This window comes from Orycteropus afer, unplaced genomic scaffold (genome assembly GCF_000298275.1).
Source record: "Orycteropus afer afer isolate SDZICR_OR568_19922 unplaced genomic scaffold, OryAfe1.0 scaffold00036, whole genome shotgun sequence".
Lineage (NCBI taxonomy): Eukaryota > Metazoa > Chordata > Mammalia > Tubulidentata > Orycteropodidae > Orycteropus > Orycteropus afer.
Genome location: NW_006921623.1, coordinates 12642640 through 12654650, shown reverse-complemented (window position 1 = coordinate 12654650; position 12011 = coordinate 12642640). Strand labels below are relative to the sequence as shown.

General features: G+C 43.0%; 1 protein-coding gene across 1 annotated transcript in view; it reads left to right on the top strand.

Annotated features, from left to right (window-relative positions):
• SIK2 (salt inducible kinase 2) overlaps nucleotides 1–10071 on the top strand; it is a 62423-nt gene extending 52352 nt beyond the window's left edge. Inside the window, exons 8-13 of the mRNA XM_042780356.1 lie at nucleotides 5078–5306; nucleotides 5810–6094; nucleotides 6214–6377; nucleotides 7554–7664; nucleotides 8625–8716; nucleotides 9444–10071. Coding sequence (XP_042636290.1) covers nucleotides 5078–5306; nucleotides 5810–6094; nucleotides 6214–6377; nucleotides 7554–7664; nucleotides 8625–8716; nucleotides 9444–10071 — 1509 coding nt within the window. The remainder of the gene's footprint in view (nucleotides 1–5077; nucleotides 5307–5809; nucleotides 6095–6213; nucleotides 6378–7553; nucleotides 7665–8624; nucleotides 8717–9443) is intronic.
• Nucleotides 10072–12011: the final 1940 nt, after the last annotated feature.

The following is a 12011-nucleotide window of genomic DNA, read 5'->3' as shown; positions in this document are numbered from 1 at the left end:
TGGATAGAGAGGGAGAACAATGTGGAACAAAACTCAAAATCATTTGGAAAAAAAAAAGAAAAAGGGGGGACCAGGTTTGCTGGCCTGATAGAGCCTTGTGGAGCCACTGAGACTACGGCCCCTAGCTGCCCTTCAGGTCTGGAACTGAGCCCAGTCCTGTGGCTTCCAGCCAAGCAGAGGACAGGAATTTGAGTTGGACATTTACCTGAGGTAGATGCACTCCTTGGAGAGAAAAATCATAGGAGAAAGGCCTGTTTATGCACAGGGAGACAGCTCAGGGGGCAGGAGTGCATGGAGGAATGGACACAGGGAAGAGGTGACTGTCAGGAGGAAGTGGGAAGGGATCTGTTGCATTGTGGTAAATTGTAGTCAATGTCAGATGTCATGAGACAAAGTGTATGTGAACTGCTGTGTGGAAAGTGAATTTGCTCTGTAAATCTTCACCAAATCACAATAAAAAGGAAAAAAAAAAATTGTTTCAGAGCCCTTTCTCAATGCTTACTTGAGACATTCTCCTCATTTACTGGGAGCAGACCACATCCTTCAGGCAGCTACTCAGCTGCTCCAGTAGATTCCACCATGGAGTTGATGACCAATCTCATCATGGGGAACAACTACATCCAGCTGCCCAGCCACTCAAAACCAGGCCCAGCCAAGTTGACACACACACTTAACTACCACAACAGTCAACATCACAAAACAAAATGTTTGTGAATTGTTGAATGGAAACCAATTTGCTCTGTAAACTTTCACCTGAGTCACAATAAAAAGTTAAAAAATAAAAAAATTTTAAAAAGCTGTCAATACAATCCCTTAGGGAATGTGTTGAAACTTAGGTTTGGGGTTCCTGGAAAAAATAGGAGGACGGTTGGACCAGGTACTCTGAACAGTAACTGAGACCCACAAATGAAGCACTGCTCATATGGGAAGACAAATGTATAAAGCCTGGAGAGTACATCTTTCTCTTTGGAGGAGTATTCCTTTAGGAACAGTGCATTTTTTTATACACATAAATACATTTCAAAGTGACGTTTAGTGCAATAGTAAAAGGATTTTGCAAGTACCAACTGTCTTAGTTCTCTAGTTCTACTGTAACAGAAATACCACAAGTGTATGGCTTTAGCAAACAAATTTATTTTCTTACAGTTCAGGAGGATATAAGTCCAAGTGTAGAGTGGCAGTTCTAGGGAAGACTTTCTGTCTCTGGATTCTGGGTGGATGCCCCTCCAACCTTGGACTTCGGCTCTGTCTTCCAGGCCCACTGGAGCAAGCTGGAGCCTTCTCCTGACTCAAGCTACAGGGTTGATGAATCTAAGATTGGCAGGCAACATGGTAGTCCACTGGTTAAAGTCCAGGAACTGGAGATGATGATGGGCCAAATGCAGGATCCTAAACGTGCAAAGAGCTAGAGACCTTTCCCAAAGCTTCTCCAAATACACTGGAAGCAGGCAACACCCCAGAGACAATTCTTCAACAAATTGGCTGCTCATAGCAGATTCCACCATGGAGGTGATTATACCACGTCCAATCTCATTATGAGTAATAACTACATCCAGCTGCCAAGCCACTCAAAATCACAGCCCAGCCAAGTTGACACACTGCCTTAACTACCATACCAGCTCCATAGTTGGATCACAGAAGGGAACTGTGAGGCCAAACCATGAAAATTCAAGTACAGTAGAAGTTTAATATCTATTTACATTTTTAATAACTTTCTTCATTATAAAGGTAGTACACATAGAAGACAGTCTGAAAGAGGAGATACATCAAACTTTTACTTCTTAGTTTGAATCTTGTATGACAAATGGATGGCTTTTAATTGAAAAAAAATAAAACAAGTCATATTCATGCATGAAAAATTCAGAGGGGAGTAAAGAAAAAAAATTTATCCATAATCCCACTCCCCAAAAATAAGCATATTTTGGGATGTTTCCACAGAGTGAGTTATAGATGGATGAATGAGGTGGGTAAGTTGAGAGTGGCTCAGTAGATAGGCAGATATTCTAAAACAAAATCATATTCTATAATTTTTTATCTTGCTTTACATAATATTATATCATGAGCATTTTTTCCATATCATGAAATGTTCTTTGAAACTATGAGTTTTAATAGCTGCCTAATATTTACTGTACTAAATATGCCCTTATTTTACATACTCTCCTATTGTCAGATATTGAGTACTTTAATTTTTCTTACATATGCTTCAAGTGAACATCTGTGTGTCTAAATCTTTGACTGCATTTCTGATTATTTCCTTAGGATGAATTTCTAGAACTAGGTTTATCCAGTTCTCTGCATCTGGGCTTGGTTATTTAACTTGCCTTAAGACATTAAAAATATTTTAAAAGGAAGTAGTGTAGTTTTGTTCTAATGCTTTTAAATTTTTGTTGTTCAAAGCATTTTCTTTGCTCAAGAAATAATAATAGATTAAATTTAAGGTACCGTGCTGAGTGTTTTATATAATCCTCCTGAGCTTTATAGAGGCCAAGTAACTTGCTAATAAGTGATGGAGCTGAGATTTGAGCCTATAGCACCTCCTCAGTATATGCTAAACTGGCTTGACACTTAAGATACAGATGAAATAAGGCATGTTCCCAGGCCCCAGACTCACTGGCTAGCATCATGCACTGGTCTCTCGGCCTCCTGTGCTAGACTCTGTACTGTGGTTGCTCCAGGGCTTTATCAGTGGGTGGTGGGGTCTCCCACATATATACCACCTGTTGCATAAAGAGGTCTCTAATTAGAATTGAGGCTATCATTTAAGCTTTAAGGAAAGACAAAACAAGGTATTAGAAAATATGCATTTAACCCACATTGTATTTCTAAGCCCTGTAATTTATAATTAAAATAGATTATTTCCTAGAGCAAAAGTTCTTATTTCTAGCACCTTGAGGTCACTTACGTGGATCAGCCCAACATTTCTGCCACAAAATCCTAGCACTGAATTTAGACTCTCATATCAGGTCCCTGGGTCAATTGGCAGTGAGGGTGATATGATTATCTGCCGTTTCAGGAAGTCTGAACTTGCGGCAGCTGTGTATGGCTGAGTGTGCTCACACCCTGGGGGGCTCGCCTCATCCTCATCACACAGCGATGAAAAACCAGATCACTGTTTTCTACCTGTCCCAGGATTAAATTTAAACCGTTTTTAATAAAAGATAGAATTCCTCCTGTAGTCTAGATGAAGAGGTGAATTTATAAGCAGACAGTATCAGTAAAATTATAAATTTAGGAGAACTCCAAGGTTTTTTGAGTATTTAGAAAAAGGTTCACTTTTCTCTATTAATGGGGGAAAAAAGGCTACTTCTAAGACTTATTTATACTGCCAGAAATATCTGGTAAAATTTTAGCAGAGTCTGTAAGTGTAAAGATGCTCAGGAGAGAATTACTTAGTCTTTCTTCTCTTGCTTTATTCATTTCCAAATCACCATTAATTAGTCTTAGAAAATAATATTAGTAGACAGCTAAGGAGCTTAGAGGTATGAATTTAAGTTCTCTAACAGCCATCCTTGTTGGGTTTTTTTTTTTTTTTAGTCTGGGAATCCCCTAAAGGAAGCATTTTGCCACTCTTTCTTCTCAGTGACCACTGGTCATTTTAAAGGAGTCATGGTGCACAGTGGTTAAATTTAGCACTCAGCCACTAGCCAGAAGGTCAGAGGTTCAAACCCCCCAGCTACTCCATGGGAGAAAGATTTGGCAGTCTACTTCTGTAAAGATTTACAGCCTTGGAAACCTTATGGTGCAGTTCTACTCTGTTGTAGAGGGTCACTGTGAGTCAGAGGTAACTCGGCAGTGGGTTTATTTTAAAATCTGGTGAGATTAGCCACTTTATCCAAGTAATGGCTACAGTTCCAGAACAGTTTTTATGGACTAGCCATCCCTCACCCCCAAGCAAACAAAGATCTGAGTCACCCAAATCTCCCTCTCTCCAAATAAAGGGCCACAAAGCCTTTTCAGATTGGTTGCCATAAGAGGAAAGTTTCCTTGCATCTGGCACAGGGATGTCCACGTCACCTCTCACATACATGAGCTTCTCCTGGTTCCAAAAGAAACAATAGCTCTCCCCAGTGTATCCCAGGTGAAAGCACTGCTTAGAACCGAGCTTCTTCTGGCGGGCTGCTCCTGGGCAGCTATTCATAGGAGAAAACGGATTGATTTCCACAGGGGAATAGTTAAGGTAATGAGGTAAATAATTGCCTCCTCATTGCGGCTTTTACCAGCCAGAAGAACTGGCAGCCACAACTCCCCTTTGTGTGCTGTGTCTCCTGCATTAGGCGGTTTGCTTGGCAACTACATCGGAAGGCAAAGTTCTCACCCAGGAGCTACGCTGAGCTCATCCCTCTGGGATAGGAACTATAGATAGTGTGTGTGTTGCTGGAGGGGAGAGAATTCAGCACCATGACGCTTATTAACCTCGGCTGGAATTTTGGGCCTGTGAGTCATTTGTTGTTCTCTAATGGAAAGCTTTGGCTGGTTGCCATTTAACTATTTTTTTCAGTTCTTTTTGTGCTATCAGTGTCTTAGGAATTCTTACTTTCCATTCCTTGGGCTCATACAACCAATTAAAAGCAAAATCAGATGAGCAGGTACTTAAATTATGAACATACAAATATGTCTAGATTCTTCCAGTATGTGTTGTGGTTGAAAATTAGAAGAATGTTGGTGACTTCTCCTTTTTCTTAGCCATGAGCCAGGCATTTTAGAAAAATAAAGAAAAAAAAAAATCTCATCGTTTCCTTTTGTTTCCTTTATTTAAAAAAAAACAAAACTGGTAGGCTTCAAGCTAATATGCTCTTGTGCATCTGGAAACCACTAAAAGAATTGTTTATTGAGATAATGATGACTCAGAGAAACCTGGGAGATAGTGCCAGTTTGGGTCATAATGGGCTTCTGTCTACTGTAAGTGTTGCACTTAACTTCTACTCTACACATTGTTGTTAGCAACAAATATGTACTTTTTAATATTTCATGGAATTTCTAGCTTTCCACAGGTCTTGATGCTTTTTCCCCTGTGGACTTTCCCAGTGCATCAGCAGGGCAGCAGCTGACCATTTGTTCTCTCCTCTCTGACATGTAGGTAAATGGCTGTCTGCTTGACCCTGTGCCTCCCATGCTGGTGAGGAAAGGATGCCAGTCGTTGCCCAGCAACATGATGGAGACCTCCATCGATGAAGGACTGGAGACAGAAGGAGAAGCAGAGGAAGACCCCAGCCACGCCTTTGAAGCATTTCAGTCCACGCGCAGTGGGCAGAGACGGCACACTCTGTCAGAAGTAACCAATCAGCTGGTGGTGATGCCTGGCTCAGGTATGACATAAGTATCAGCTTAAGTCTTCACAGCATCCTTTCATATTCCAGCCACCAAGAAATACTAATAATGCCAATCAGTTCCCATATTGTAGTCTGTATCTTAACTCCTTTCTGGGTCAGGTACAGCTGGCTGTAGGAGAAGTCATGCTTAACAGCTAACAAAGATTAAAATGAGATATCTGAGTTGGCTGCCCTGACTCCCAGGAGTCAGCTCAGGGCTGTGTGATTCATCCAGGACGTTGGCTTTTCTGGAGAAGCAGCATCTTATGGGTGCAGGTTGGGAAGGGTTTTCCATAAATTCGATGATTGTATTTCAGCTCTTCGTCCCTGAAAGTCCTGGTTTAGATATGCAAGAGTTTCTGAGGGGGCAAAAGAAAAGGTGTTTCGGTTGGATATTAAGGACCTTGTAGCTGTCAAGTCTTAAGCTATTTATGCTTTGTATTCCATGTGCAGAAAAGTGCTGCTGCTGTTGGTTAGATGTGTTTTGTTTTCTCTTAAAGGGAAAATTTTCTCCATGAGTGACAACCCCTCACTTGACAGTGTGGACTCCGAGTATGATATGGGGTCTGTTCAGAGGGACCTAAACTTTCTGGAGGACAACCCTTCCCTTAAGGACATCATGTTAGCCAATCAGCACTCACCCCGCATGACCTCTCCTTTCGTCAGCCTGAGACCTGCCAACCCAGCCATGCAGGCACTGAGCTCCCAGAAACGAGAGGCCCACAACAGGTCTCCTGTGAGCTTCCGAGAGGGCCGCAGGGCATCGGATACCTCCCTCACCCAAGGTGACTGTTTTAACACTCTTATATCAGAAGAGTTAAGGGAAGAGTTGTTAGTTTCATAGTTGAGATCACTGAAAGGCCTTATGTTTTATTTAAACTGTTTGCCCTTTGCTTTCTTTCAGGAATCGTGGCATTTAGACAACATCTTCAGAATCTGGCTAGAACCAAAGGAATCCTAGAGCTGAACAAAGTGCAGTTGCTATATGAACAAATAGGATCTGAGGCTGACCCTCACCTGGCATCAGCTGCTTCTCAGCTCCAAGACCTTGCTAGCAGCTGCCCTCAGGTGGGTGCCCTGGGCCCTTCACACAGTGGTTTGTCCTGAAATGTGTCGTTTTCATTTAGAAGATTTACTCCAGTTCTGTAGCAAACAGGTTCTTCTGGAAAGCCCACAGCCTGAAAGCCTTCCTTGTTGCTACCACTTGGCAGTGACAGGTTAGACCCTCCACAGCGCCTGAGTGATCAAGAACAGACGGAGGCCTTGACAGCTTCAGGTCGTCGTAGTTCACAATACAGAAGATTGCATATGGAGTGCCTGTTCTAGTCTGCCTTGAACTCCCACACACAATAAAAATAAAAATAATAAAGCTCACCCAAACAAGAAGCTTCTCACCATTGCTATGGAGGTGATATCACTTCATTAAGCACTATAAGTGGCTTATTCATACTAAAAGTACAATAAATATTGCTGTTTATCCCATAAGCTTTATTCTGAGTCTATTTTCAGTGCATCAAGGATATTGTAGTATTAGAGACTCACATGAAAGAAAAAGCCTTCTGGTGACACCTCTGCTCTAGTTGTTGTTAAACCAAAAAAAAAAAAAAAACTCACCAAACTCACTGCTGTCAAGTCAGTTGGATTCATAGCAGCCCCTTCTTGGGTTTCCAAGGCAGTATCTCTATGGAAGTTCATTGCCCAAGGCTGGTGGTTCAAACCCATTCAGCCACTCCTCGGAAGGAAGGTTGGACAATCTACTTTTGTAGTGATACCACCTCAGAAACCCAAGGAGGGGTTGCTGTGAGTCACAAAACGACTTGACGACAGCGAGTTGAGTTTTTTATTTTTGTTTTGTTTTTTTTTTACACATAATAATACAAGTATAAGTTTTTTTCCAATAACTGTCAGCTGACTAGTTATGTGGGAGCTCTAGTGGCGTAGTGCCTAAGGCATTTGACTGCTAACCAAAGGCTGGCGGTTCAAACCCACCAGTCACTCCTCGGAAGGAAGGTTGGGCAATCTACTTCCACCACCTCAGAAACCCAAAGAGGGGTCGCTGTGAGTCAGATCCAACCCAATGCAGTGAGTTTGGTTTTTTTGGGGCTTGATTAGATATGTAAAAAACTGAGTATTATGTTTATGGAGTTGGGACTCTTCAACATTTACAAAGATGCTCAACCTTAGAATTGAGACGTGCCCCCACATGGAAAACTGAAAGACTTCTTTCACCTCTTTGTTCCTCAGGAGGAAGTTTCTCAGCAGCAGGAAAGTGTCTCAGGTCTACCTAACAGTGTGCATCCTCAGCTTGCCCGGCGGCAGAGCCTGGAAACCCAGCACCTACAGCACAGACTCCAGGTGGGAGCCGCTCCTGCTGGGCTCAGTTCACTATTCTCATCGAGAATCTGCCTTTCTGCAAAAAAATACAGAGACCTGTTTTGCTTGGTGTTTATTTAGAGTAGCTGCTTTATTCCTTATAGGCAAGTAGCTTTGGCTTTGCGCTTGTAGTTTCTAGAAACATGTTCAGACTTAGCTGTGTGCTATGTGTTGGCAGCGAGAAAGGATTTGTCCTCAGGTCCCAGGAAAGGTTATGTCACTTAAGTGGTAGGGAAGGGTGACCTGGATTCTGATTTTATTCCTCTTAATAATCAACTCGATGGCAATGAGTAATAAATAATAAATAAAATGAAAATCTCAAGTCTGTGGTATTTTAACATCAGTTCTCTGTATTGGTATATGAAAGTCTTAAAATACAATATACAACATAGGTCCAATAAGGAATGAATCACTCATTCATTCATTCATTCATTCAGCAGCCACTGCAACTTTTGCTTTCAAGATGTAACTCCACTTTTCTCTTTGTTTTTAAACTCCAAAATTCCTCCCAGTCTAGAGGATTTTTAAAAGTGGAAAACTGAAGCAGGTTAGAATTGGGACAGGCCCAGGCTTCCTGACCCATTGCTGTTAGACCCCAAGGCTCTACCGGGGTCTCAGTGAGCAAGGGGCAGTCCCTTCACTCTGGAGGACACACTCGGATTCATTGCCGAGGCAGAAGCAGACTGATGACTCCATCCTGTTGTTGTTAGTTCCCATTCAGTACATTGTGACTCAGGGCAACCCCGTGTCTGAAGAGTAGAACTGCTCCATAAGGTTCTCGGGGCTGCACCCTTTCAGGAGCCGATCACCAGGCCTGTCTTCTGAGGCACCTCTTCATGTGTTTGAACTGCCAGCCTTAACCATTTATACAGCCCAAGCACTCTGACTCTACCCTAGGTGCCAGAATATTCTCGTGATTATGTTATTTCTCTGCTGTTCCAGAAACCCAGCCTTCTGTCAAAGAACCAGAACACCTGTCAACTTTATTGTAAAGAGCCACCCCGGAGCCTTGAACAGCAGCTGCAGGAACACAGGTGAGAGAGGGTCTTTGGCCAAAGAAGTCACTTTGTTCTGAGGAAGGTGCAAGAATGCTGGGTATGTTGTCCTTTCACTCATGTTTCTCTCTAATAGGAAAATAGGTTTTTGATGTGTGAGCCACAGTCTTTTCAATTATTAGACATGTTGGTTATAGTGGATATTGCGTTTCCATGGAATATGGGCCTGTCGGGACAGCAGCCCAAAAATGTGCTTTGCTTTCCATTTCTTTTAGCTTTTCCCATTTGGGATATGAATAGACTTAAGCTTTCAGAATCAGTGAACTAATGCAATTTGAGTGGGTTACGCTGAAGAGGAGGCCCCACCCTCACTTGCAGCGATCTTGCCCAAGCCTCACTCACAGAGGCAACTTGGCTGAGGTAGAATCATCTCAGGCCATCAACCTACAAACATGCAGAGGCCAAGGTGTCGTTTCCCTTCTGAACACTCCAGCTGGGAAATCTGCCTCTCACTTGATACAGAGAACATCTTAGAAGTTTTAGAGGAAGTCCAAGAGCAAATGAATACAGCTTTACATTTGTAAAGGCAGAATTAAGGGGCAAAAACAAGAAAAAAAATGAGATTAGGTTTAAGAAACCAGACACAATTGGTTCCTACTCCAACTTGTTTTCTGCCATGGGAAAGAGAAAAGTGGGGTGACCAAAGCTAATAATGGCTGACATTTAAGAAGATTTAAAATTCTTTCATTTGATATTGCCAATTTAGGCTCCAACAGAAACGACTGTTCCTGCAGAAGCAATCTCAGCTGCAGGCATATTTTAACCAGATGCAGATAGCAGAGAGCTCCTATCCACAACCCAGTCAGCAACTGCCCCATCCTCACCAGGACAGTCCCCCAGCACCACAGCAGCCACCGCCATTCAGCCTGGCCCAGCCCCTGAGCCCTGTCCTGGAACCTTCCTCTGAGCAGATGCAATACAGCCCTTTCCTCAGGCAGTACCAGGAGATGCAGCTGCAGCCCCTGCCCTCTGCACCAGGCTCCCGTGCGCCTCCACCACTGCCCGCACAGCTGCAGCAGCCTCCGCCACCGCCGCCTCCTCCACCCCCCCAACGACCCGGAGCTGCTCCACCACCCTTACCATTCTCGTATCAGACTGGCGAGCTGCCGAGTGCTGCTTCCCCTGAGCCAGACTACCCCATTCCCTGTCAGTATTCCATGGACGGAGCCGAGCCAAGTGGCATAGCAGTGCCGGACTCTCCCAGGAGCCCAGGACTGCAGGAGGCGCCCTCCAGCTATGACCCTTTAGCCCTCTCTGAGTTACCTGGACTCTTTGATTGTGAAATGCTAGAGGCTGTGGATCCGCAGCCCAGTGGGTATGTTCTGGTGAATTAATCTCGGCACAGGAGGTGAGGTGAGTGAAATGAAGGAAGAGTATGTATTTCTATTTTTATTCCAGCCTTTTAAACGTAAAGCTTATTTTCTTGCCCTATCCCTAATGGGGAAAAATCAAGTTGCCCAACTAGAATCAAAGGGCCAGAATGGAATGGAAAGTGGTTCCTTCTGGCTCTGTCCCCCCAGTTTTCTGTGGCAAGTGCTGCAACATAGTTGTAGGCTGAAGACCGTGCCCTTCGGTCAAGTGGAGCAAGCTTTCAAGGGAGTTAACAACAGCACATGTTTTATAAGAAGATACTCAGACCTAGTTTTATGCAGAATTACACCAGTTCATTATTGAGGTGAAAGCAGATAAAATGTGTGCCATTGCATATATATAAATTAAAAAAAAAAAAGCAATATATTTTTCACTGAAGCAGAGCAACAACATGTAAAAAGCTTAGAAGCAAATCAAGATTTCACAATGGAGTTTGATGCACAAGAAAGGAAAGTTGTACTTTGTCATTGAATTACAAATTCTAAGCTGCTGATGCAAGTTGTTCCCAAGGCTGTTGCAAAGCAGGGGAGCATGAGCTTTGTTTCAGGGGCAACTAAATGACACTTGGTACTGACCCCTGAGACTGGCAGTTGCCTCCATGTGGGAGCAGGTGACACACCTCTTCAGAAGGTGTCCCTTGGTTACAGAGTGTCAGAGTGCATGTACTCAGAGCCCCAAAGACGTCATCTGTGGAACTGGCAGGAGACTCACCGCAGAGGGTGCAAGAAACTACAGAAACCATCAAAAGCACCAGCTCTGGGGCTGGGGAAGCGGGTTCTTCCTGACCAGTCTCTTGTGGAGACTTGTGGTTTTGGAGCAGTTGGTCTCTGGAGGACCTGTTGTCTCTTTTGAAATGTAATAGCTACTTTTGACTTCACACTATACGTTGCTAGTAGTATATTGAGCTTTGTATATTTGGACAGTTTCATATAGGGCTTAGAAGTTTTAAGGACAAGAAAAATGAACTCTTATCTCCCATGTGAAGTGGTAGTGCTGTGCCTTTTCCCCCAGATCATGCTTTAATTATTTCTTTTCTGTAGAAACCAACAGTTTTCCATTTCTGTCAATGCTAAATCCAAAGTCACTTCAGAGTTTGTTTTCCACCGTGTGGGAAGTAGCATTCTTCATTTCCTTAAAGTTTGACTCGTAATGAAATGTTCAAGTATTAACAGCAATATTCAAAGAACCACAAATGTGTTAACCAGTTAAGCAGATCATCTGCCAAACATGTTTTATTACTAGTAAAACTTAACCTTAACCCATACAGTAGATGCTATAGCTAGTTACCTGTATACCTAGAAGTAATGAGTAATCTGCCATTTGGAGAGTAACATCCAAGTGTTTCAAATTCAGTATTATTTACAAAGATGACATTTCTGTCCTTCAGAATGGCTCATCCTATTGGCAGATGAATGCATTAAGCACAAAGCATCTTCCTTAAAGCACAAAGAAGAGAGATACTACACTGATGCTGCATCTAGAAAACACCTTTAAGTTGCCTTTCCTCTTTGTAATAATTGTCCAGGCAGGTGAGGAGAAGCATGGAAATTCTAAGGAGTTTCATTCTAGCTGCCCCCACCCCCCCAACAACGCCGGTCATGTGAGCAGCCCTTGTGGCCACATGAGGTGCCTGGCCCCTCCGCAGAGGCGTTCCAGCTGAGGCTGGACTCTGGGTGTTAGAAAGGAAGGTTAGTGTGCACAACTGTCATTTTTGTGATTGCATTGAAAATCCAGGAAGAATGAATTGTGTTCCTTCTATGAATTGTTTATTCCTCCTTGTGCTTAAAATAAATGATTTTGTGAAGTAGATAAACATCATTTCACTTGAGAGTAACGGGATGGTGACAGAACTCTGAGTTAACAGTTACTTCACAGTCTTAAACCTGCTAAATTTGGACTCATC